Genomic DNA, 26077 nt, shown 5'->3' with positions numbered 1-26077 from the left:
AAGGGTATCGAAAGAGCCAAGAGGCCAGAGAGGCCAGATGGGTAGACAAAAGAACGGACACCAGGGACCAAAGTGGATGACGCTGGGCTGGATCTGATAGAAGATGAGAGGCAAAATAAAAAAATAAAAAAAAAATAATGTCTCCACATCACGTGATCTTGTATACACCCTACAGCACAGAAGTACGGTATATACATAAATCACAGTCACTTATTGGATATGTTATATAATTTTATAATCCTAACTATGCAGACTTTGCTTCATCCTTTTCTGTAGTATCTCCGTTTTGAACATCCGCTAGACATGGTGCATGGAACAGCTTGCCCGATACGACGCCATGTAGAGTGCCGATGCTGACAACAAGCCATAGGATGACAACCAGGATGGAGAAAATCTAGAAGAGTCAAAAAGCCGATCCCATTTTATTCTAAATGTATATATAGTACTAACCGTGCCTAGTATTTTGAAAAAAGTCGAAGGAAGCTGATCCCCGATTAACACTGTGCTAGCTGCAAACCCCCCCTAGAGGGAAAGTGAATCCCCAAGATCCAATATTGAGTGGAAAACCCTTTGATCGGACAATTGAGGCAGATGCAAAGAAAAGCCATACCAATCCAAATGCCCACAGGATCAAGGCAACTAGGAATCCCAAAGTATAGAAAATTGGACCAGACGATTGTTCTAGAGTTTTAGTCTGTGGAAATATCTTCTCGGCGCATTCTCCAAGTTTCATCGCACTACAAGACCTATAAGCTTCTGCTTTTTGTAACAGTTGCAAGTCTGGGGAAATATAAGAAAAGAACTCACCTGTAGGCCCCTTGCCCAAGTGGACCTAGAGGGACGAACACGCTCACGATCACAGCTTTCGGTGGTAACTTGTGAAGGGTTAACCGCATCAGATATATGACCATAACCATCAGTGCGAGTGGAACACCCATTCCCCATAAGACATAGCTGGAAAGGATAGTCCAAAGAGCAAACTGTTTATCGGGGAGTATCTCGGCGACAACAGCTCCAGATGAGGCGGCAACAATGCAGCTGACAATTGGAATAAGCCAGACAGCTGTCATGGAAGACAAGGGAGTTTCATTTCCATTTGCCATTCTATAGAGGTTGAATTAGTACATGGCGCTTTTCGTATTCACAAAAAGCCAATAGAACCTACAAGATAAATGCTAATGAAAGAGCCGTCATGACCGAAAAGACCGCATCAAAGATCCACAGTCCCCAGGCGAGATATCGAGCCCAGTCACCCCAAGCAGGGACACAGACGAAGCATATCATGTTTATAATAGTCGCCAACCCCATTGGGAACGTCCCAATGAACATTGACTGAACGGGATGTGTGATCATCACTTTAAAAATTTCCGGATACAGCGTGTACCGGAGAGAAGTCATGATACAGCCTAAAACAAAAAGAAAGACATTCAAGGCAAAAATTATCACTGATATCCAGTAAACACCTACTCCGTTATAAGGTAGATTGTGTAGCAAAGCTGAGACGATGCCCGTGCTCATTGTTACAGAGAACCATCTGTGAAGGGTAAGTAGATGACACTTTCCAACGAAAAAAAAGAAAGGAATACATACGACGGTGTGAAATCCCGCACAAGCGTTCTCCAGCCATTTTGATGTTGAAAGCATGGATTTTGAGGTTTTTTCGATGGTGTATCCAGAGTTTGATCGCTAGAGTCTATTCTTTGACATGGAGTATTCGTTGACATGACTTGGCCAAAGCCAGTACTACTCATAGGAGTAGTCACTACCTTTTTTCCAACTCAATATCTTCAAGTCATAGAGTCATTCTGTTAATTTCTGCAATTCTCGGGATTTGTAAAAAAAAATAATTCGGCCTGTTTCGGTCGGGATTCGGGAGCTTCGGCACGTACGTAAATTTGCATCCGCTTAGGGTTTATCCCCACATGCCAGTCTTGGTGGAGCTCGATTTTGTAATGGTTTTCTAAATTTGCAGGCTGGGAGTGAAGATACGAGGGGATTTGCCTATTTTTTCCCTGGTATGACCGAACTATTCGTGCGGGCTCTATAAGGTCACGGAAATCAAACCCGGTGTGGCTGAGGAAGTAAATAAATCAGTTCCCTCGTCTGATCTTGGAACACTAACCATATCACCTGTAGAAGTTCTATGACCTCGTAGTGAATTTGTGTAGTAACACTTTAATGGACCTTTGAGATAAAGGATATCACAAAATTGATTGAGATTTGAGAGTAGCTTAAATATTGGAACTTCCTTCAGTTCTAAGACTATCTTGGTTGATCCCTGCATGGCAACTGGTGTCTGCAGTGTGAAAAGCGAACATTCAATTTAGGGTTCAGAGTAGAATAACAAGTTTGAACATCACAGCTATGATACTGAGATATTGAACTACCCAGACGATGGACTTGAACTTAGAATACTTGAGAATCTGAGCAATACTTAACACTAGTTTAATATCGAGTTAGTTCCTCCAAATGGCCCTGAATCATTCTGTTCATCCGTTTCTTGCTGATTGATGATCTCGCTTTTCAAGATCATATCCACTGAAACTGTAGATACTGGGTCGAGTAGCCTTTATTTGCTATTACGAAACATACCGAGTAAGAAGACATCAAGACAATAGGCGATCTCAAGCCTATTGTCATACAGCTTGTTCGACTCCTGTCAATTATATACCAACGTCTATACAAGTATACATCAGCGTCTTCAATTTCCCGATATCAATTACTAGAGCAAGTGATACTAGTATTCATCATATTCTGCGTGGCTGTTGGACTCATGCGGTAGCGTATTCTTGTTTTATATTCCTTTCATCATAAATTGCACTAAAATTACATTCACATCCATCACAAAATGATAATAAATCCTTGGACACAATGCACTTCGTAACCCTCTATCGGTTGAGTCCAAGTGGGTTCTCAGCGGTCTGTTCTTTTCCTCCAACACTCGAAACGCCTTGTCCAACTGTCTGTCCAGCTCCCTTGGTGGTATTTCCCAATCCCTCTGTGGCACCAGAGACGGTTTGCCCGAGGCCCTCTGTTGCGCCGCCGACGGTGTTTCCTAGTCCGCCAACGATACCTCCGGCTGTGTTTGTTACGCCGCCGACTGTCTTACCGACTGTATCGGTTAGACCACCGAGGAGGCCGCCGTCTGTGGAAGTATCAGTGATTCTGTTTTGGCTGTAATCGAGAGAGCACATACTGTTATCCTGGGACATTGTGGGGTGATTTGAGTAATTAATTTAAGCTGATTTAAGCTGATGTAGATGGAAGTCGAGTTTTCTAGCGTAGATATAGTGCTAAGGATGAAGTAGATAGAGTTGATGTATGACTAGAGAAACTTCAACACAGGCGCCGTAATGTCGAGTTAAATATATGGGCTTTACACAAAATTGTAGTCTTACTAAATATGATATAATGTTCTACAAGCCACATTGTCATATGGGGAAGATACGCCCCTGCCAGAGTCTACAGTAACAAATAACTTCTCCGCATGTCACCTGTCACATTCGAGCACTGACTGTTCAAACCAATCATTTTTGTTCTGACGTAGTGACAAGCCCAGAATTGCCATCCTTGATCTCAATGCGGTACAATATCAGGGATGCTGTCGTGGTGGGAACACAATCTCCAAGATTATTGGCTCAGGTTTCAGGTCGAGCCATAGGTTGCACGGTTTTATGGATTGACCTTGCTTTCTTCATGGATGAGTGGCCGATATTTGTAGTTGACGAAGTTTGTTAAATTAATTCAGTGTCGTCGTTCTCTGACACTTCATTTCTCGGCGTGAGACTCTTGAATTGATCGAAATGACATCATGATCAGATCTCTCGTGCAAGTTGGAATGGTGGATCGGAGTTATTTAAAGTGTTTTATATTAATGAGTGGGGCTTTAGATGCGCCACGGTCAATGCACTGGATATGTACATCTGTTCTATCCAAGAATGTACAGAAAAAATCGCTATTTGCAACTATAATGCCAAGCCGCTTGGTATAACACTAATCCTTGAAAGATTCAACGAGTAAAAATTAGAGACTGGCTTTTCCTCGTGATTCATAAGGCATGAACACGACCAGGATTCCGGCCGTTATGAATAGTGCCCCGCTGACGTATACAGGGGCTGCTGTCTCCAGATTAGCAAACATGGCAATTATAGGAGCCATGATGCCAAAGATGCGGTTCGCAGATGCCGTTAATGCATTTCCTGTCCCGCGATCTTTCGTGAGGAATATCTCCGGTGTGTATGCATAAAGCACGGCGTACATAAGGCTGCTCATGAAAGTGAATGCACAATTCCAGCCTAGAAGAGCATTCGATGTTGTTGCTGTCGTTGATGCGAGGAGAAATGCGCCTGTAAGTGCAGTCGAAACTGAGAGCGCTCCCTTTCTTCCGAAATTGGGAAGCTCAACGAGAAGTCCGCCGAGAAGGCACCCGGGAATCCCCATGGTTGCATTGATGAGTGAATTTCGATAGGTGATGTAAATTGAGCCATCGCCAAACTCTGCGCCACGGGATTGCTGGATGTATGGGAGGAAGGCATTGTAAAGGGGGAATCCGAGACCAATAAATGCCCAGATGAGAACGATCAAGGTTGTGGACAGAGCACGCTTAGGTGTATCAAATAACGCGCGAACATGTTCAAACTTCAACTTCTCCAGCCTCTGACGGACGAGGGCTGTTGCGCCGTGATATTGATCCTCGCCATCCAAATTGTCCAAGTCGCTCCGAGATAAAGATGAAGTCTTTCCATTTCGACGCGCCACCTCATGCACGACCGCAACCGCTTCTTCATTCCTCCCTTTACCCATCAGATACTTGGGCGATTCATATATCGTGAAGAAAACAAATCGACCCACGAACATAACCATAGCGAGTCCGCCCATCGTGATTAAAAAATATCGCCATCCCATATTCCCGGCCTTTGAACAACCCTCTCCACTAGCACAAGTCATATTTCCAACCAAAGGCCAAGCAACCAAATTAGCCAGCAACTGAGCAAAGGCCCAATCAATCGATAGAATCGTCAAAAGATACTGATGCGATCCAGGTAAAAACTCCAAGAAAATCGCAGAATCAACCGGTAAATTTCCACCCACTCCAAGAGACCACAATGCCGCAAACACACATGCCGCGGCAAAATTGGGCGAACCAGCTGCAATAAGACCAAATACTCCCGTGATTCCTAGTGTGAGATTAAATGCCCATCGCCGCCCAAAGACATCACAGCCAAAGCCCCAAAACACAGCACCGACGAGGAGTCCTATATTTTGTGCCAGCGTGAGGAGAGGTGGTTTTGCGACGTTGAATTCGTATGAGAGAGGCGTGAGAATGAGCGAAGTTACAATCGGCCAAAGATTATCGCTTGCCCAGCCAAATCCGATGACCACAAAGAGCTGCCATTGGTAGCGACCCATACCAATCTCTTGAATCGCCTGATTCAAAACGTCTGCTTTGGCGCGATACGTCGCATCAGGTTCATTTTCAGAGGGCAGTTCGTCTGCGATCGGAGTCGGTTGTGTTGTTGGCGATTTGGGGGGGTTGCTTAGTATCAGTCTCCGCCATGGTGATGGTGATGATGAGGGGTTAATGTGGAGGCGTGGAGGGTCGACGCATTTCTTGACTCAATGAGGGATGCTATATACTTTTATACGATAAGCTGTTCCTTTCGGAGTCAAACTGCCCTGAACAGCTCAACGGCCAGCGAGTGCAACGTCGAATCCCTTGCGCGAGATCCTCTGGAATCTGCATCAACACCCGCGAATCAAGGCAGCTCGCGATGCCCGCGCAAACTCTATCGTGGTGGATAACTTGAGTTTCCTCGTGTTCGATTGGATCTTGGCATGGCGTGATCAACAGGCATATTTTCGTCTTCATATTTCTTTTTTCCTGGGGGTTTGAAGGATTCAACGAGGTTGATTTGAAGTTTGAGTATTGTCGAGAGAAAAAGGTAAAGTTGACGGAAGGCGGAGGGTTTAGCTGGGCAGGCGTGGGTTTTATACAAACAAGTTGCGAGGTCGATAGAAATTCATGAATGGGAAAATATATTGTTGGATAGTCTAGGGTAATTATTGTTAATTCAAAGAACCTAGTCAATGATGTACGCGATCACCGTAATGTTAATTTCCATCCAAAAATTGACAATGATAGGTATCATCGTCAATTAGTTAGTATAACTATATACGGCGTAGCAGAGTATGGCTTCAGTACGAAACGACACTGGAATACTAGCAGGCAAACTAATCACGCTGAAATCTCAAACGGAGCTGGAGACCAAACAATCATGTTGGTCAGTTGAGTATCAATCCATCTAAGCAGAGCTCGCCTTAGCAGCGAGGGCACTGTATGGGGTAGCACCAGGATAGAAAGAAGTGGGAATAGTAGGGATAGGAATCTCCGAGTCAGTACCAAAAACAGTGGACAAATCACCAGCCATAGTAGCAGCGGAATATCCAGTGGGTGCAGTAGTGACAGTGACAGTCGTCGAGTACGAAGTGGTATCACCGCTCTCTTCCTGCAAACAAGCACCGGAACCATAGGCACTGTTGCAGATGTAGGTCTCGTAGTCACCAGACTCGGTCCACATTGCGAAATCTTCAATAGAGATATCAGTGCATGGAGCACCGGGTGCGCAGTTCACCTTGATTGGGCCACGTTGAGCACCGTTCGCTGCAGTGCCCTTCCAGTTGCTAATGCTGATGTTGTTGAGTCGGACTCCATCACCGTCGACGGTTGACATGCTGCTCCAGGCTTGGTCGATGTCCAAAGAGTAGGCGTTTCCATGGCCTAGAATTGTTAATTGATGATCTATGTATATGGGCTTTTAAATGGGGTTGAGATACCGATGAAGTTCTCCAGGATAACGTCGGAGACGGAGCCGCTGCCACCATTGCTCTTGATCATGTACATCTGATTAGAATTCCAAGTGTAGATGTTACGATAGGTAATGTCGCTAATGTCAACGTCGGTCGAGAGCGAACCCATAGCGCAACCACCACTCCAGTTGCAGTAGATGTTCTCCACCAGGATGCTCTTGGACGGGCTCTATTGGGAGTCAGCTACTGAAGCAAATGACGATCATTGGAATAGATGAGCTTACCTTAACGGTAACACACTCATCCTTGTTGGTAACCTCGACCTAGCAATTGTAAGTGAATATTCCAACCCGGCTGTTTTGCTAGGCAAATGTGGACACATACATCGTGAATCCAGATATCGTTGGACCATACATCGATACCATCCAAGCCACCAGAGTCACCACCGCGAATAGCCATGTTGTAAACCTCACCGTTCGAACAAGTATCCAGTGAGAAGTGAAAAGCAGGCGCATCAACCAGGATCAAGTCGTGAACCGAGAAATCAGAGACATCATACAGACGCACAAGCCGAGGACCACTCAAGGATCCTTCTTTGTGGAACTCATAACCATATCCTTGAATAGCACCCTTGGAGTTGGAACTGAAGAGCTCGAAATCGGAAGTGTGTTCGATAAAGATCATGTTGCCTCCATCCGAGCCAGTGCGATAGATAATTCCATCCATACGCATCGCTGTACTCTTTCCACCAGTCAGGCGAACCCATGACTCGAGAGCGTATTCACCAGATGGGATATACACTACACCACCCTCTTTACACTCATCCCATGCAGAGCTGATGGCCGAGCCGATGTCGGTCTTTCCATCAGCCTTACCGCCATAATCGAGAATACTGCAGACTTTGTTGTTGGCCTTGGTGGCGTAGTCGGTGTTTGGTCCAACGGACCAGGAGGGAGCGGCAGATGCGAGCAATGGCGCCAGGCCGATTGCGAGAAAAGGAGAGAAGAACATTACGGCTGTTGAAGGAAAGAATGAAAGGCAAACAAAAAATAAACAAAAAAACAAAGAATGGATGGCTGAATCACAGATTGACAGCGAACAACGGGGTATATCAAGGAGAGTAGGCAAGCCACTCGACAAAGCTAAACGGGCTATTCTACATGTATTTCAAACTCGGACACGGGCGTAACGAAGACATTCGCCCGCGTTACCCCAGTCAGACCATTCTGCAAAGAGTCAAGCCTCCACTGTAGTTGATGAAATCGTCTCGCCTTGTCCAAAGGTCCCACACGAGACTCCACCAATTGATAGAACAACCCAAGCATGGCTGCGACAGATATTGCACTGGCCCCACATTATCAAGCGACCCCTTGTTAGGGATGTGAGATTATCAGGATGATAGGGGTTTGGAGCGTCGTCTGACATTGAGTGATCGGCAATTTAGAGCTGATTCCGAGGCGCCAGGCTGTGCGCTAATGCCGCAATTAAGCCGGGACTTAGCAGATGAGTACAAAATTAGGGCTCGGGTTACCCTTCCAGCCAGCAGCTTCATCTGTTTGTAACAGTTTGAGCGAAGGAAAGGGGTAAAAACGAAGTGAAATGGACCGTAGAAGAGTCTTTAAACTGTCCGAGCTGTCCACATTGTTGATCTAATCAATCTAAGCCGGCGAGGCATCTTATGTACTTCTAGCGCGCTCTATGTTGACTTCAATGCTGTATGCTATCGAGCTGATTTCAGGTTAAAAGTGGAAGTATTCAAGATAGTCATGGTTTTCTTTAGTACTTCGCTACGATAGGCTGTTCAGATAGTATATTTGTGAATTTTCTACTCTCCTCAAGGATGTGGGGAGATCTATACGTAAGCTACTCCAGCTGGAGTACGCCTGCAACCGCCCTGAGGATCTACAAGCGAGCTACTGATCTTGGCTAGACAAGGAACCGACGTATAAACAGATAATGGCGGTAGTCGACTACGGCATATCCACAAGGAGAGAAAAATGATAATTTCCCCAGAGATCTGAATATTATCTAGCTGCAAATTCTAGCTAAAGACTCGACAGCAAAAGCAAGATGCGAGACGAGTTCTCCAAAAGTACTCATCCATTGGATAAATGTCGAATGAAGAAATCTCCTAACACATCTACTTATCTCGATATTATCCCTCTCATGGTCCGAATTTCGATAGATATCTTAGATCATCAGACGCTCGACCTGGTTACGGATGGTGCGGATCTGGGCGTTCAGGTCACTGGCCTCGTTGGTGGTGATGGCGCAGGCAATGACGGGACGGGAGACACCAGTGGCGCGACCGAGAGCCATCTTGGAGGGAACGTAGACGTAGGGGACGTTCTTGTCCTCACAGAGAAGAGGCAGGTGCAGAATGATGGGCAGAGGGGTAGTGTCGGCGGCCAGGACGATGAGGTCGGCGGTACCACTGTAACTCAGTTAGCGACAGCGATTCTCAAAATCGATTGTGAAGGTTCATTTACCGGTTGAGGCACTTGGTGGCCTCGTTAGCACCCTTCTTCAGCTGGCGAATGTGACCAGCCTGCTGGACGAGGTCGAGAAGGGACTGAGACAGAGTCTCGTCGGCGATGGGCCAGGCTATGGATGAAAAGTTAGCACACCTATCTCCCCCACCCTTGATATTCTTTGCGATCGGAATCAACGTACCGGCGGAGCTATCTTCGGCCATTTTGATTTGGTAGAGGTTTCAGAGAGTAGATCTTTGGAGAAAGGGCTCACGCAGAGGATCACTGCCTGGAGGATAGACGTTAAAAGATGTGGGTTGGTGAGGTTGAAAAAGCGGAGTTGAAAATTTCGGCTGAGAATCAATTGGTAAGGCAGAATTACTACACCGCCTTTACCTTGAAGATACATCACGTAAACATGCTACCGCCTTCTGTATACAGAATGGAAGATTTAATTGTGGCAGGAGCTTAAAGTTGACCACTACATTAATTTTGGAAGGAGCGAGTGTGTTCATCACGTGAAATCAGCGTCAACGCCGGCGAGGGTCAACCTCTTTTTTTATATGCGAAGATGTTATATGCTATTTACTGTGTACATTTGTACAATCAGGGGGCTGTCCCCAGTATTCTCGTCTCCAATACGTCACAATCATTGCCTTCATACAATCATCGCTAGCAGTTTAGTCGGTGCTACTGTTGACAATGGTGCTAGCCAGCTTCGAGCGGGCTCGTAGATCAGGACCGTACTTGTACAGAACGAAGGGGATCAGAGTCAAAAGAGTGGCGATAAGTGCCAGCAGAAGACCTGCCCATTGACTGCCCAGGTTGTGGAAGAACTGGGATGCGAACAGTGGCGACACGGCACCAAGAGTGTTACGCATGAAACCCTGACCAGCAATGGCAGATGAAGAGTTCTCGCCGTAGCAGTCTGAGGTATAGCTGTAGCAAGACTCGAAGATGAAGAAGATGCCGATACCGATTAAGGCCAGACCAACGATGGGTCCGAACCAGTGCAGATCCTTATACTGGGTGAAACTGTAGATGAAAAGACCAGCGGGTAACCAGACGGCACCGAGCATAACACCATACAGACGGTCTTCAGGTTGAGTCTTGCGGGACTTGTCTGCGACAATACTCTCGTATTTCCGGATTTGGAAAAAGTTCAAGCCGAAGGCCAAAGTAGTTCCGAGGGTAAGGGCAATGTAGGGCAGGCCAGATGTACCTTCGCCCCAACCGCGCTTCTCTTGGTAGGTGATGGGGATCACAGAGAGGAAGAGGAATGCAAGGAACCAGGCGAAACTGATCCAGAGACCGAAGGCAAAGACGACGGGCTCGGTGAAGAGCATATGAATGGCCTTAACAGAGGAGTTGTGCAGCATGTGTTTGATACCGGGGGCTTCGAGCTCGCTGTGTGTAACGAATCGATCGTCTCCAGTGTTCTGGCGAAGCATCTTGGCCCGCTTGCTGAGAGTAACACCACCGCGAGTCTCCCGAAGGAAAACAACAATCATGATACCCAGGGGAATATTGGCAAGGCCCTGAATTCCCTCAACCCAGCGCCAACCAAGGGCTTGGTCGATGAAGCCGGTGTAAATGGGGGCGGCGACGGTTCCGAAAATCGCGATGAAAGAGAAAGACGCCATCGGAATAGCACGGTGAGCGGGTGTATACATGTCTCCGAAGGTACCACCGACCAGGATGGTTCCGACACAGCCAAAAAGACCGAGAAGACAACGGCAGACCAGGATCGTGGCGATATTTTTGCCGAGAGAGAGGCCGATGAACATCAGGGCGAAACAGACGTAAGATCCGATATAGACAATACGACGACCTGCCAACTCACAGAATGGCGCCAGGAACAGAGGTGCGAGGGCACAAGTGAAGTTGAAACAGAAAAGACCCAATTGACCGATTTCCGTTGAGACACCAAACTCTTCTGTCATGCGTGAGATACCGGCGCTGTAAGCCGTGGTGGCGAGACCGATGAATAGGGTCATGGCACACAGGAGAACACTGATGAATGCCTTGTACTTGCCATTCCAATTGAATGGGTTCTCCTTATCTCCCTCAGCGAATTCCAGAACAATATAGTTCTGGCCGTTATGTTCAGTTGGTTTGGTGGCTGTGAGTGGGAGGTCAAAGTCAACCTCTTGTACTAGTCGACTCTCAACATCTTGTGACTGTTCTTCGTATAATTGCTCGCGATGCTTTCCACCGATGATCCAGCTCTTCTGGTATGTCTCCTCGTGGGCGACGGTTGCATCGCCGTTAGGGACCTCCTCCTTATGGGAGGAGGATATAGGTTGTTGTTGTTGCTTTGTCGACATGATGAATGTGTAAATAATGTGGCGACCCTTATGGAAACCCAGTTTTGGACGAGGTGGAAGGGGAGAAAAGATTCTGAAGAAGAGATCAGGGTACGAGGAAGTGGACGGCATATAAGTTTGCCCCGGCCAGGGGCAGTGCCTGGCGTCATCCGCAAAACTCCGGGTTTTCAAGTATGGGGACCAGCACAAAGCATGGGGCGTTGGCGTGGGGGTAAGTTCGGTCCTACTCCATCATGATCCAACGTGTTCCTTCGCTTGTCATTTGGTGGAATTGACTTTTTTTTCAAGTGGAGGTATACGGAGATCTGTTACAGACGACGGCTTTCAAAGCTTGACCATTGAGTAATACAGTATTCGGTTTATTCTTTTTGCTTCGTGTAATCTTCACTGAACCACTAGTGTTTGCTTTGTCCCTACAACCTTGGATGCTATTCCAAAAACTGGTATGAAGAACATAGCCTCGGCCATCGTCATTGATGCTGTTTTTCCCGTTTCGGAAGCTGACCGATTAGATGAACCACGAGACCTGCGCTCTGCCGCATGAGTTCTGTGGACCACGATAATGTTGGGCGAATTGTAGTCGAATAGATCAGCGCCACCTGCTCAGAACTGGCCACTTTCGGACAACCACCGTGAAAAGATTCTGAAGCACGATTCGAATAACTGCGAAGAAAGCCCGATGAGAGCCCGATGCCGCTTTCGCCGACTTTCTCGGCATGCCTTGGAGACTCGGCCCCACCGCCAAACACCGGCAAGCCGAGCAGAAGACCGGGCCGGATCGGTTCAGCTAGAAAGGAAGCCTTTCTTGTCTTTTCTTTCCGGCGGAAGCTTTGATGGATAGTTTGCTGATTTGAATGTTTGTTGAAGAACTCTTGGGCTTTAGTCCGTTAGATTGTTGGGATACGTGAATTCGTTTGTCCCGGTGGTCTTGTTTCCCAGTTCGGTTGACCGAGAGATCGTCTGGTCGGGAGATCCTCGGGGGCTCCACTTCAAATTCCATAGGTAACTGACGATCAGTGCGTGGTTTACTGTACAAAGCTGTGTCCGATACACCCCGACAAATATGGGCCTTCAGGCCGTACGTTATGAATGAGGAAGCTCGTATTTTGCTCATGGTGCTTCGACCGCAAATCTCACCTGCAAGAAGGTCTATTTGGCCATGATTGACGTCTGTCTACAGTAAATCACTCGTGGTAGGCGTACTATGTGTGGTTGAAGGGTAGAGCGAATACCTATCCCAAACTCAATCATGGGAATCGTTTCAGTCTGCACCGCTTCGAGCACTCGTCATCGTTCAGAAAGCCTCTCTCGTCAATGTATCACTTGAAATCAGCCCAAGTCGAGTGGGCTGGTAGCATCCATTATTAGGAAGAGCATAAGTTATACCTGATTTTTCTACGTGCATAAAAATTTGGTAAAAGGGTCACATGAATTGCTATTGCTACGTACAGTAGCTTGCACCTGCATACAGACACTGTAGCACAGCATGTAGAGATTGTCTGATTGAGGATGTCCTGTGGCAAATGATAGAAAATTCCCGACTGTGGTGGAACGATTCAAGATTTGACCATTTTTCCTGTATGAAGTAGGTCAATATGAGATGTGCAATGTCAAATGCTGTGAATTCTTTTTCCTGAAAAATTCTAGAAAAATTCTGGTGGAATTCGGAGACGACGGAAATTTGAGGCAAACCTTCATTGGTGCAGATACTGAATGATATCATGTGAGCCCCAAGGATGCCCCGAAGCGTTAGTCATCTACTTCAGCCAATTAATCTTTCCAACGAGACACCTTGTGTGTACGGAGTACAGTGTACTGTAGATACTCCATGCTTTTTAATATTAGACTCGTGAGGCTCAATTCCCCCGGGGCCATTCAAGTAACGCCAGTCCAATCAGATCTCTATATGGGAGAGTGGGTTGGACTGGCGGGAAGTTCCACTGCTTCTATCTGATTATCCACAGAATGATGACCTCTTGCTTGAGAATATGCAATTCCTCGCTGAAACGAAAAATCGGCTATCTTCTCCATGGTGGTGATCCTGGACTCGTGGACCTACAAAGTTGACATTCAATTCTAGTCAAATATCTTGACCTATTAGACTGTAAAGAGTTTTAGAGCGAGTATAAATGTCGGAATTTACCCCCAGCCCCAAGAGGTAAGTTTCACCAGTATGATTCACTTTAGAACTGAAAAAAAGCCACAAAGTGAGTTCTCTTCATTTTTAAAATGGATGAAAGTCAGGCTTTAGTCAAAATGTCAAGGGTGCAATCTGGGCAGATATCCCAACAGAGAGATAGAGCCAAATGCCTCCTGCTGTACTATTATATGCTGGTTGATATAAAAATAAAGATGGAGCAGTTTCATGCTGCTAACTTGTCCTCTGCGGTTCCTTGGTCATTGTGCATGGCGTTCAGATGCCAAGGTTGCCATAAAAGTCAATGCCATGTTCCAAATTGACCCTGCAGAAAGCTTGTATAGTTCCTATCAGTCTCGATGTTTGGATTCAGCAAGTTATTGCGACTATGAATCAGTTTTCAAGAGTTGGGAGTTGCTCTTCAAATAGTTCTGGAGATTCTTTCGGGGGTTCACTCTTGAGACCTCGACCCCAAAGAAGAAAGTAGAGGACAGGTGACACGATTGGCAGAGTACTCTGAATCACTTGATTCAAAATTGAAGATGATCTTCCACATTATCTTCAATTACCGTCTTTTCAAATGGTTTGTTCGGTGAGGCAAGGAGTAGACGACGCAGAAGTTGAAGGGATCATGTAGCTCTTCTCCATTTATGCTCATCACGACCCTCATCGACTCTATCTCTGCCTTTTAACGAAAGCAATATGAAAATTTCTGGTCCGATGAACAAGAACTGCAATATAGAACTTCCAACCTCTTGAATAGGTATTCCATACAATTACTGTTCTCCGGCTAGATTGATGGGGTAGACTCGAAATCCTGGATACTCTCTGGGATGGTCGAACATCGCTTGTGAAATTGAACCTCCAGGAGAATTGAAGGGCTTCAATTCCAGATAGCATCGTCGGTGGGTAGTACCCGCCCGGGTACTACCCATAAATATACACTTGTGGACTTTCAGCCTCGAGGATGCTATTCATATTCAACCATCCCAGAAAGTCTCTAGGATTTCGAGCCTACCCTGTCAATCTAGCCGGAGAACATCAAAGAGGCAGGAGGCTACCTCGATACCATTACCTAATGGTAAGTATTTGAAGGGACCTACCTTCAAGTTCTTCCCTCCATCTTGCCCACAAGATGGAGGTGAGAATTTCCGATGGCTTATCGTCACGGCTTCATCAACAGTTGGTAGCGTGGCAGCCGGGAACACTCGGTTTTTATCTATCTCTGGTTTAAACAGGCTTCGGGGTTGCTTTATTAAATATCTTATATCTTAAATATCATGCCAATTCTTTGTCTCAATTGACATCGGGTTGCTTGTCTTCTAAGCGAAAACAACAAGATCCGGGGTAGTATGACATCATACACGTTGGGTTGCTTGATTTCAAGGCGATTCAATGCAAACGACCCATTTAATGCACTAAAAGAATTGTATTTCGTCCAATGAGCTTAGAAGCCCTTTTTCACCACCGTCAGTATGATGCTTGCGTAATTTAATGGTCGCATTGTAGTATAAATCCAATGCCAATGCCAAGATGATTGTCTAGCCAAGCTTTCTTTCTTCCCAGACCCCCCAGGACGATTAACACTTAGCACCTAAAATTGCAAAGGTTTCGTTGATTCTAGATTGCGAGCATCAGATTTACTTCATCATGTCGGCGTACAAAGAGCACACTCACAATCTTCATAAGTACATCGCCCATTTCCCTTTGAAGTAAACCCTCGGCTGACCATCATATCCAGGGTGGGCAATTGGATGCCCGCGAATCATGAAGCTCATCGCGAATGGCTAGGAGGAGTAATCAGGGAAACCGATAGCAAAGAGCATGACCTTCATCCCGTGCTTAAAGAGTTCCAAGAGCTCATCGAAAGAAACACCAGAGTCTACATGCTCGTGACCGGCATGTTCAAGGAGGTACCCCACAAAAAGCCATACAGTCATGATCCAACCGGAAACCCAGAGATTCGCGATTATCATCATTTCCTCCGAGTATTAAACCATCTGCTTACAACCGCACCCTCGTGGTCCGACAAATCTCATCGTGTCGGCTTGGTCGGGTTGCCCATCAATGCTGTCCTGGATTGGCCGATGGGTACCCCCAGCGGGTATGCAGCATTCCTTGATCCGGAGATCAATGCCATGCTAAAGAAAGTCCTCAATGCATGGGGTGAATTTTTGAAATCTCCCGAATCAGCAAAAGTCCTGAACTCATCATCTAACGGTTGGTTTGGCGAGACTGGCCATCGTGATTTGACGGCCGTTGCAAAAATCGGCCCAACGGCTGCCACGAATCTGCAATTCCAAGAGATGTTCCAGTGCGAACCCTCGGAAACTTACTACGGATTTAAGTCTTGGGACGACTTTTTCACGAGATTGTTTCGTGATGGGATTCGTCCGGTCGCTGAGCCTGATAATGGCAAAGTCATTGCCAATGCGTGCGAATCGAAGCCATATAGGATCGCGCATGATGTTAAAGATCGAGATCAGTTCTGGATCAAGAGTCAACCATACTCGGTACTGGATATGTTAGGCCATGACGCTTTGGCTTCTCAGTTCATTGGCGGTACCGTTTATCAAGCTTTTCTCAGCGCGCTGAGCTACCACCGTTGGCACGCCCCTGTGAGTGGAAAGGTCGTCAAAGCATATGTAGTTGATGGAACTTACTACTCGGAACCACTCTTCGAAGGTGTTGGTAACACCCAGGCACACTCTCAGGATATCGATCTTGAAGGACAAGTTATTTCGCAAGCATATATCACCGCAACGGCCACACGTGCACTGATTTTCATTGAGGCGGATGACCCAGCGATTGGACTTATGGCTTTTATTGGCGTGGGAATGGCGGAGGTTTCGACCTGTGATATTACTGTTAAGGAGGGCCAGCGACTCCATAAGGGTGATGAGATTGGCATGTTTCATTTTGGTGGATCGACTCATTGTCTTCTCTTCCGCAAGGGTGTGGATGTGTCTGGATTCCCTGAGCCTGGAAGAGAGGAGAATGTCCCTGTGTGCAGTCGTTTGGCCGTGGTATCATGATTGCGACAAGATATCCCTGGATATCTGTTATTTTCAAATACCAAGACAGGAGACAATAGTACTGAGAAAGCCTTTCTGTACACATGTCTTTTGGATTGGCTTAGTAGTCTTGACTAGTCCACAGTACATTTAAATTTGTACATATTCACTTATCGCAGACCCGGCATGGTTTTATATACCAGTAGTACTATGCTTTAACATCGCTTCGATGCCAATGATGTTGCGAGGGCCAGAAATCTTCCCCATTTTCTACCTTCAGGTACAAAGACAGGTATCTTGCCAACCGAAATGATGAAATCTCTGCCTGGAGTTTGACATACTTCAGGCGTCAATCGTGGAGACAATATTCCTCGTTCTAGATGTTTTCATCACGAAATCGTGATGGTCAGTTGCTGGGCCGTGGAAGACTCGACTATTTTCATCGAAAATCTTCAGCGTCCCAGCCACACAGAGAGATCATCAGAAACTCCACTTTTCTTGATTCTGTAAATCCCCTTTATTCTCAGTGTCATGATTCGATATGCTGGTGCGGGCGACGTCCCCCTAAATTTACGGGATTTTCTATGAGGGTCCAGCATGGAAAATACTTGATACCGAGATCGATGTCAAAGGATAGATAAAAAATCTCATTGTACAGCCTCTCTTCCAAGAAGATCAAGAATATCTGCGACCCCTCTTGAGTTCACGTTGCGCTTCACGACGAAGACACTCATGCTTGAAATTCTGAGTCTCCTTCCGCTTCTCATTCGCTTCTTTCCACTCTCCATACGCGCCTTTGATACCCAGCGCAGCAAGACCGATACTCGCCGCATCAATCGTGTTAGCTTTGATTCTCTCCTTGCGCGCCTCCTCGGCCGTAATTTCGCCATCCTGCAGCTGAGCCATTCGTTGCTTTCGTTTATTAACTGATTCGTAGACTTTGTGAGCGGCGTGAACGGTTGCTGCGGTTGCGAGTCCGGACGTTAACAGTAGGTCGCGCTTCATTTTCTTTTCCTTTTGCCTTTCCTCTGAGCTATCACCTAAATCCGAGTCGCTCTCGGAACCAGACCAGTTTTTGTGTCGGTTGTAACCAGGGTAATCACGGTATGTGTTTAAAGAACGTGGTCGGGCTTTTTCTCGAGAGCCTTGTTGCTGTCTGTAATCATCGTGATAGTTATTTTCCATGTCTGAGTCTGAATACCCATCAGAACTATAATCCCAATTTTGACCGCGACCGCGACTCGGATAATCATCACAGTAATTAGGTTGACCATCTCTCTCGTTGTATCGAGAATCTCTCTGATCATCATTGTATTCATAGTCTGGAGACTCCATTCCACGACACCAGTCATCCGAGACACTCTGACTGCGATTCGATCTATAACGACCATCATTGTTGTAATCTCGTGCCACAGATTGCGAACGACCATATCGATCATAAAGTTCCTTTCCCGCGAAAGCCACCGCACCAGCTGCAGCAACCTTCTTGAGGTTGCTCGATGTACGACTTCCGCCAACTTTACGCTGAAACTCAGCTCTCTCCTCGCGGGTCGGTTTACCTTCATTGAACCCCCGAAGCGTAGTATCCATGATATGGTGGTGTTGAGGTTTTCCTGGGTCCTTATTGAGTAATCCATTGGTGACAGCTGTCGTTAAAACATGCTTCCCTTTATCACCCTTCCATTCTCCTGGTTCCTTGCGCGCTCGAAAGGCCTCTGCAGCACCGGCTGCTACGAGGGGGAGGGCAGCATGCATTAAAAGTTGACCTCCCTTGTCGCGTAAGAAGCTGCTTTGACTTTGATCCCCTTCATCATGACTACTTTCATTGGAACTTTGGCCATCGGAGCCATGGTCACGGCTACGACGCTGATCATCGTAATCCTTGCGTCTCGAGGCTTCGCTTATGAATTGGTGACGATTCTGATCGCGGGATGAGTGGCTGGGTCTTGATGAGTAACCGCTTGCGCGGTCAGAATCTGTCATTTTTGAGGTTAGTAGAGTCTATGAGTCTTAGGTAAAGCATACCAACCTTTGTATGGGCTGGTTGAATTCCTTTGGGAGCGTCGATGATAGGACGGGTCCCCACTAATCGAGGATGCTCGACGTCGAAATTCGTGACGTGGACGGCGTGATTGTCGTGAGCCATAATCGCGTCGTTCTTCGTATCTCCGATTTTTTGGGTGTTCATCATAATAATCTGCAGCATACCCGCGGTTTCGACCACGGCCTTCGCTATATCGACGGTCACTGCGGGACGACATTAAGTTTCAAAGGAGGCGGGAGATATAGTTCGTAACGGCGTTCCACGGAAGGCGAAATTTTGGATATACTTCAAGATGGTACAAAGCTAGAGCATGTACCCTAGTAGTAGACGTACATAGTCTTCAAATTTAGATTAATTTGGGGACCAGACTCTGCAGGGATCAGATGAATAGAACATAAGTCCCGATCAAACGGACGGTATTAATTTATATCAGACATTAAGGCTGAAAATGACGTCGTGCTAACCCACATAGTGTGGAGGGGCTATTGCTTATTCCAAGGTTGACATCTGTTGTGGTGCTTAGCCTGTGCTTATGTTTGATGCACGATCCTGTCGATTTCATTTGAAACAACGTCATTCTGCATTGAAGGGGATCATCTGTATCACACAACCTCGTCATATCTGCCCTATGTCATAAAATTCGTTCCTAGGCTAAACCCCTTCGATTATCCCTGCACTGACTAGTTACGACCTTGGATCTATAAGCAGTACCTACTGTTTATAGGTATGTGTGATGGGCTGGGAGTGAGGCCTTGGCCGTACGCTACTCTGCATGGGTGCTCGGTTAGCAAAAGCTCATGGTAGCAAGGAGCAGATGACAATCAGCTATAATACAACGTCATAAACAGACAGAAATCAAGGAATAAATGATAAATGTTATAAAATATAATGACGCCTTTGCAAGATTCACCTTATTAGTCCATTAATACAGTGAATCACAGATGAATCTGATATGTAAATATGACTCCCAGTGTCATATTTCTATAGTTGTTTGTAGCCCTCCAAACGTATCGTGAGGGCCCGCACTCTGGCACGCGACAGAAGGCCGTTACAGACTGATGAAACCACTCGGACACTACTATTTCTGCTAATTAAAGTGCCAGTACATAGTAAAGAGACGAGGAATGACCATTCTATGTAGTGCCTGCTGACCTGACTCCACCTCGCTGACAGTGGCAAATCAACTGCCGAAGAGCTAATGAAGATTCTTTTCCCGGACTTTTCTCAAGTTTCCTATCACACGATTGGTTGAAAGCCAAACTCTGTTTATTTTGGCTAACATGAGCATTACCTATTAATTAATTAAGAAAAGTACTGTACTGGGAGGATGCTAGTCTACTCGTCTACTTGCAGCTCTGGGGTTCTGGTGAATTATGGATGGTAGAATTGAACGGAAGCAAACTTGAACAGATGGCAGACTTCGGATTTGCCGGTAAAGAATATTGTAGTGGTATAGATGATAGCCTGATATAGTATTTACATGCAGATAGTTTTGCTAAAAGTACAGATTATAAAATGCAAGATCTATGATAATTCACGAAGAACAGCTGAAAACGCCTCCCACGGTTCCGTCTCTATATTTATTTCTCTGCAGAATTGGTTAGAAATCACTCATTTGACAATCAAAGATTTTGGGTAGGCGAGATGCAAACTTACAATATCAACCACACAGGAGTAGATACCAGCAACCAGGGTCACGAGTCCGATCAGGAAGACAAGGATATTCAAGGCACCCAGTGCCAGGTTCTTCGGAGTAAAGATGCTACCCTTTCGGATGAGGAAAAACCACATCAAGGCAGGGAAGTAAAAGGTAAAGCCGGACAGGAAAAGGGCCGACATGAGCGAGAGCAAGTCATCGAAGAATGGGATGACCTCCGCAATGATAAAAGCAATGATCACAGCGATAGTGATGGTAGTCAACCAAGTAGCCCATCCGGCCGGTGTGTTGACAAATCGGATGTAGGAGTTCTTGAAAATGCGTCCATGAATCATGCGACCGAAAACGACAGCATTGATAGAGCCACTGATGAAGATAACAGGCAGGGCGATGCCGAAGACTACTCTGCTAAGAGTCTTGCCAGCGGAGAGAAGGGCGGGACTTTGAACATCTTGTCCGACGAAGGCGTAGATCAGAGCACCGGTGCAGGTGTAAATGACCATCTCGATAGCTCCCAGTGTGCAGACAGATTTGGTGAAATCTTTCGGAGTGTGCATCTCATCCATGAAGGAGATCTGACAAATGGTGATTGTGTATGCGAAAATAATATTCGTCACGGAAATGAAGGTCTCGGCGAAGGTAATGTTCTCTTTGGGCCAGGCTGACCAGTTCACATTTGACAGTCCAGTTGAATTCGTAGCTTCAACACCAGTGCCGATGATGGTGATTCCAACAGCGATGACAATAGACGCGAAATCGATATAGCCGAGAATTGCCATCTCTGTGAAGCTAGGCGGGATAGCTAGGAGAAGAAGAATAATGGCAGAGACCACAGCAAACACAACCGAGCAGACATTTGAATCAGAGATGGTTGATAGAGCAATTGAGCCAGTCAGACAGTGTGATCCGATCAAGAAGAGCAGCTGCAGACTAAGCATCACGGTCACCAATTCATATCCAAATCGACCACACCCAAACTTGTTGAAGAGCACATAGCCCGCATCGGCAAAATTGGCAATTTGAGGGTGTGCAACCTTGACCTGACCAACAACATAACTCGTGTAGATCGCAATGAGGCCAATACCAATACAACAGATGACACCAGCGACCATTCCCAGTGTGGCAAACGTAGATGGAATAGACAGTGTACCCAACGCGATAGCTTCCGTAATCAAGACCACTGTCAGTCGTTTCCATCCCAAACGGCTAAACTTCTGAATTCCATGCTCGTGTATTTGCAACTCCCTCGCACTCATATTATCCGACAAAACTCCATCATTTTGCGCCTCAGCCGAAAAGTCCTTCTTGGCATCCATGCCGCGATGCTCCATTATTAGCGACGAGAAGAATCAAAACAATTTCGAAAAGGAAAAACTTTTTTTTTTTGGAAAAACGCTGATCAATGATATAATGAGAAGAAAAGAAGAAGCTCGAAAGTTTTTGTGTCATTCGAAGAACCTTCGAAATGGAGCTTCTTTTTCGATGAAAAATCACCTCCGATATCGCGCCGATGACCTGATTAGGACTAGTGTTTCTCCACAGCTCGCCGGAATCGGAAGGTAATTTGCAGGTCGTCGCCACGCGCAGAAATTGCTGATTGGTTGAAATATTAAAATATTCAGATTTATTTCAGATTTATTGAGGAAGAATATATTGTATAGACAGAGCTAAAGATATAGAATTTATCTAGAATGTTTATATATGTTAGAAGAGGGATTCCACGTGGTACGATTGGGGGTCCCACTCGGCGAATTCAAGGTTGCATCACAACAAGCGGAGTAATTGTAGGAAGAAGATCTTTGGAGTTAGTTTGATTATGTCTGCTGTGTTGAGTCATGAACAATGCGGAGTAAATTCGATCCAGAATAAATGCCTACATAGTTGCGTATGTGTGTATACCATTGACTCATCACCAAACTTCGATCTGCTTGTGCCGAGAATGATACTCCTGGTATAGTTCGTATCTATGAAAGAAACTACCCGAAGAGAAACCCCTGAAGGCGGTTAAACAATATACGACCAACGTAGTATTAGCTATGTGCCCCACGGAGCCCTCCGGACTCCGTAGATGTATCATCTATTTTTGATATATACAATGCGAGCGCTTTGCACATGCATGGCATCTACCGCGCCGAGACTGGACTTCATCGCATCGATGCCAAATGGGGCTGTTTTAATGGGCCCGGAGCCTGGTTGAAACTCCGAGCCCCCACATCAATTTCTCCACGTAATAGTTAAATAATATTCCCACTTCTCCTGACTCATAGGAATTTTGGAAGAGGAGTTGTGTCCTCCGTACTCACTGTGAAGTTCCACTCGCCAAGAATGACAGCGTACGGAGTGCTGGTGTTGGAGTTTCCTGGTGTTGCGAGGTCTTTTGCCACCTTGACAAAGCCGAGGTCCAGTCTAGACCCAATGCTTATGTATAACTATAATGCGGCTATAACAGCTTTAGTATGTATGGACATGAAAAGTTGGGAGATTTGATCAGTAGTCTTAAATGGGCCAGATATTCGCCCCCGACAAGCAGGGAAATCGTCCTGATGGATTACATGTAATGACCGTTAAGAGAGAGCCCTTGATACATTTCTAATAGATTCCAGTCCGAGCTATACATGTTGGAAGCTCATAGTACCTACTATGAGCTTCCAACATGTATAGTTTCCAAGCTTAGGTAAGGACTTTGTAAGGAGACCTAACTAATAGACCGGCCAGATCCTGAACTATCGCATAAGGGGTATCTGTTCCGAATCTCCTTTATTGTAAGCCTAACATGGAAAGCATTATAAGAACAAAGTATTTCTTGGCTGATGACCACTCATGATATTGTGTCTGGACCGACCAGTTCGACCAGTATATATAATTTGCGCGCCTGTGTTATCTTGTTCAAAGATATATGCAGTCATACCTATGATAAAGTAGTATGTTAAGGATGTCGGGTTCAACTTGAAGCCCACGCCGATTCTGCTTAAAAGTGCTGGGAAAGCTTAGAAGTATCTCATGTACTGGACAGATAATATCGGCCTAGATTTTGAATTATCCCAATGCGTATATAGCATCCCTGCAGATGATCTTGCAATTATTTGCTCTCAACCCTGAAAGGTCTTGGCGCGGTAGATATCACCCCTCAAATGGCGATCGCAACAGTTCTATGAACTCTAAGACGGGCGTTGCTATCATGCTAATCAATCATGGAGAGTGCCCTCGATTGACGCAATAAGATCTGGGCGCAAACCGTGGGGTGCAGAAAGTTGGTGCCAAGGGGTAAAGAGACCGTGATCGCCCTTCACTCCACCAACTACTGTCAGTAGGTCATCACGCGTCGATAAAATTGCCCCACTACATGGTAATGCTTGCAAATAAGGCTCGTCGACAGGATAATAGACTCTTGCTCAAAGATAGCCAACCGATAATTCGAGCTTCAGTCTATGCAAGGCTAACCCAAAACCGTCATGATTGACAAGCTGAACACGAACCGTGACGGTCAATGCTTTACCTACAAAAAGCGATTGATCAAACTGCGCCTTGCGATCGCATTGTTTCAGTTTTTTCATTGCTTCAGTAGCGGTGAAAATGTCTCAGTCAAAGCCGATTCAGATCGTTTTGTGTTTCGATGGAACAGGGAACACATTTCGGGCTGATGGTACGGAAACTAATATCTTGAAGATCTGCCGGATGCTGCAGAGAACGGATGAGCAGTGTAGGTTTGCTTATTTTTGCCTTGTTTTCCCTGCGGAAGAGATTGTATTCTAATAAATGAGCAGTGGTTTATTATCAGCGTATGACATGACGATTTCTCAATACTTTCCATGCACACGATTCTCCAGAAACTAACACTCATCAGCGGGCATTGGGACTGAAATCACGCCGGGATCTTTGGCAGCCACAACATTGAAAAAAGGAAGCCATCTGGGAAAAAGCAAAACAATAAGCCAAGCCCTTGGTGAATCTTTTGACCAGCATGTATTGGGCGGATACAGATTCTTGATGCGACATTACCGGACAGACGGAAATATCTACATTTTTGGCTTCTCCCGAGGAGCTTATACAGCTCGATTTCTCGCAGAGATGCTTGACTATGCGGGACTCCTTGGTCCGGACAACGAGGAGATGATCCCATTCATCTGGGAAGCATTTTCCCAGTGGAAGTTGACTCGTTATGAAGGAACCAGCAAGCGGAAAAGCGCTACGGAGTTCCTGAAAAACTGTCGAGAGACACTATGTCGACCAGTCTCCAGGGTGAAGTTCCTGGGTCTATTCGATACCGTCAACAGCATCGCTGATTTTGAAATCAACAACGACACAATGCCAACAGCACGGGTGATTAGACATGCAGTGAGCATCGACGAACGCAGAGTCAAATTTCAGCCGGTATTGCTAGATACAGGCACGAAGACGCAAAAGAGAATAGGCAGTCAAAGCACTACATACAAAGAGCGACTTGATCCCGTTAAAACAGAGCCCCTAGTCGTACCCGGCGTTCCACAGTGCGTGGACGAATCCCACGACGCAGACATCGAAAAAAACGAAGCAAGTTCAGTTCGTCTACCCGAGGAAAAGAAGAAGGGCTTGGATGACGAAGAACAAGATCTTCAAGAGATCTGGTTTCCTGGAGGTCATGCAGATATCGGTGGTGGATTCCAGCGAGAAGCTAATGAGGAATCCCAGCTTAGCCATGTCCCTCTCGTTTGGATGGTTCAGGAGGCCCAGCGCGCGGGAATCGAGTTCGACCAAGAGAAGCTGTATAGAAACAAATGTTTGGAAAAATGGGAACAGGATCCGTCAGCAAGTACTCACTTCCACGAAGCGATCCGACAATCTAGCACAGAAGGACTCTTGCATGATCGTATTGATTTCGGCGAAGGGGTATCACCTATTTCAGTCTTGGCTTGGAGAATCATGGAGTATCTTCCCATACGTCGGTCTGATATGCAACCGGATGGCACGTGGAAACTGGTGCATTGGCCGCTACATCTTGGTAGAGCACGATGTATCCCATCTAATGCGGTGATACATGGCTCTGCTATTCGTCGGTTGCAGTCGAATTCGGAGTATCGACCAGCCAATATGATTATCGGCGGTGGTGGAAAAAGTGTGAAGGAAGTCCCTGCTGAATATGGGATTGGCCAGTGGGAGATTCATTGTTGCGAAGGAGATCCGGCTCGTGAGACTTATATCCGGAAAGGTTGTAAAGAGCACCATTAATTTGTTTTCGGTCAAATCGTTTTCTAAATCGTTGAGTGCAAGATACCTCAGTGGATAATGGAGAAGATTCGAGCTGATTATGAAGGCATTTGTTGTAAACTTTACTGAGGTTTTTTATTCATAGCACCACTGATTCGTTAACCCCTCACTATCCCTACCTACTGAGGCTATAATAAAGTTCATTGCTACGCTCAAAGCCCATTGAACTACAAGGGCCATTGTTTATATTAATCACTGATTTTAATCGGAGTAATCTCCGAAATTTTACTGGTGAATGGTATAAAAAGGGAAGTACCTCCCCAATCCAAGGGACTTTGTAATACTATAACCTGCTGCTTTTGTGTCAATATTATTAAGTATCAAATTTTCAATTACACTTGAGTGATAAATATTCATTCCTTGAACCCAGCCAAAC

At 45.9% G+C, this 26077-nt stretch overlaps 10 protein-coding genes across 10 annotated transcripts; 2 read left to right on the top strand and 8 right to left on the bottom strand.

Moving 5' to 3' along the window:
• Window positions 1-244: 244 nt before the first annotated feature.
• N7469_005095 (TDT family transporter) lies at window positions 245-1724 on the bottom strand (the record flags this gene model as incomplete). The annotated part of the gene is made up of 5 exons (XM_056644015.1): window positions 245-394; window positions 518-737; window positions 808-1104; window positions 1166-1534; window positions 1591-1724. 5 exons carry the CDS (start codon window positions 1722-1724, stop codon window positions 245-247), a joined length of 1170 nt encoding a protein of 389 aa, XP_056500829.1.
• A 1164-nt stretch (window positions 1725-2888) lies between these two features.
• N7469_005094 (uncharacterized protein) lies at window positions 2889-3212 on the bottom strand (the record flags this gene model as incomplete). Its single annotated transcript, XM_056644014.1, has 2 exons — window positions 2889-3145; window positions 3197-3212. 2 exons carry the CDS (start codon window positions 3210-3212, stop codon window positions 2889-2891), a joined length of 273 nt encoding a protein of 90 aa, XP_056500828.1.
• Window positions 3213-4023: 811 nt separating this feature from the next.
• Window positions 4024-5409, bottom strand: N7469_005093 (putative sugar transporter; the record flags this gene model as incomplete). Its single annotated transcript, XM_056644013.1, has 1 exon — window positions 4024-5409. One exon carries the CDS (start codon window positions 5407-5409, stop codon window positions 4024-4026), a length of 1386 nt encoding a protein of 461 aa, XP_056500827.1.
• An 893-nt stretch (window positions 5410-6302) lies between these two features.
• Window positions 6303-7821, bottom strand: rhgB (putative extracellular rhamnogalacturonase; the record flags this gene model as incomplete). Its single annotated transcript, XM_056644012.1, has 4 exons — window positions 6303-6778; window positions 6835-7036; window positions 7092-7130; window positions 7192-7821. Coding segments are annotated over 4 exons (1347 nt in total), but the record flags the coding sequence as incomplete, so codon positions are not given.
• A 1176-nt stretch (window positions 7822-8997) lies between these two features.
• N7469_005091 (uncharacterized protein) lies at window positions 8998-9502 on the bottom strand (the record flags this gene model as incomplete). Its single annotated transcript, XM_056644011.1, has 3 exons — window positions 8998-9241; window positions 9297-9411; window positions 9481-9502. The coding sequence occupies 3 exons, from the start codon at window positions 9500-9502 to the stop codon at window positions 8998-9000; spliced, it is 381 nt and encodes a 126-aa protein (XP_056500825.1).
• Window positions 9503-9958: 456 nt separating this feature from the next.
• On the bottom strand, window positions 9959-11605 carry N7469_005090 (uncharacterized protein; the record flags this gene model as incomplete). The annotated part of the gene is made up of 1 exon (XM_056644010.1): window positions 9959-11605. One exon carries the CDS (start codon window positions 11603-11605, stop codon window positions 9959-9961), a length of 1647 nt encoding a protein of 548 aa, XP_056500824.1.
• Window positions 11606-15496: 3891 nt separating this feature from the next.
• N7469_005089 (uncharacterized protein) lies at window positions 15497-16777 on the top strand (the record flags this gene model as incomplete). Its single annotated transcript, XM_056644009.1, has 1 exon — window positions 15497-16777. One exon carries the CDS (start codon window positions 15497-15499, stop codon window positions 16775-16777), a length of 1281 nt encoding a protein of 426 aa, XP_056500823.1.
• Window positions 16778-17431: 654 nt separating this feature from the next.
• N7469_005088 (uncharacterized protein) lies at window positions 17432-18739 on the bottom strand (the record flags this gene model as incomplete). The annotated part of the gene is made up of 1 exon (XM_056644008.1): window positions 17432-18739. One exon carries the CDS (start codon window positions 18737-18739, stop codon window positions 17432-17434), a length of 1308 nt encoding a protein of 435 aa, XP_056500822.1.
• A 1672-nt stretch (window positions 18740-20411) lies between these two features.
• Window positions 20412-21788, bottom strand: N7469_005087 (uncharacterized protein; the record flags this gene model as incomplete). Its single annotated transcript, XM_056644007.1, has 1 exon — window positions 20412-21788. The coding sequence occupies one exon, from the start codon at window positions 21786-21788 to the stop codon at window positions 20412-20414; it is 1377 nt and encodes a 458-aa protein (XP_056500821.1).
• Window positions 21789-24030: 2242 nt separating this feature from the next.
• Window positions 24031-25662, top strand: N7469_005086 (T6SS phospholipase effector Tle1-like catalytic domain-containing protein; the record flags this gene model as incomplete). The annotated part of the gene is made up of 3 exons (XM_056644006.1): window positions 24031-24157; window positions 24222-24236; window positions 24302-25662. 3 exons carry the CDS (start codon window positions 24031-24033, stop codon window positions 25660-25662), a joined length of 1503 nt encoding a protein of 500 aa, XP_056500820.1.
• Between the last annotated feature and the right edge of the window lie 415 nt (window positions 25663-26077).

Source organism: Penicillium citrinum, assembly GCF_028827155.1.
Source record: "Penicillium citrinum strain IBT 23319 chromosome Unknown utg000004l:1.0-2404223.0:1.0-2405248.0, whole genome shotgun sequence".
Lineage (NCBI taxonomy): Eukaryota > Fungi > Ascomycota > Eurotiomycetes > Eurotiales > Aspergillaceae > Penicillium > Penicillium citrinum.
This window is presented reverse-complemented; position numbering and strand designations above follow the sequence as displayed.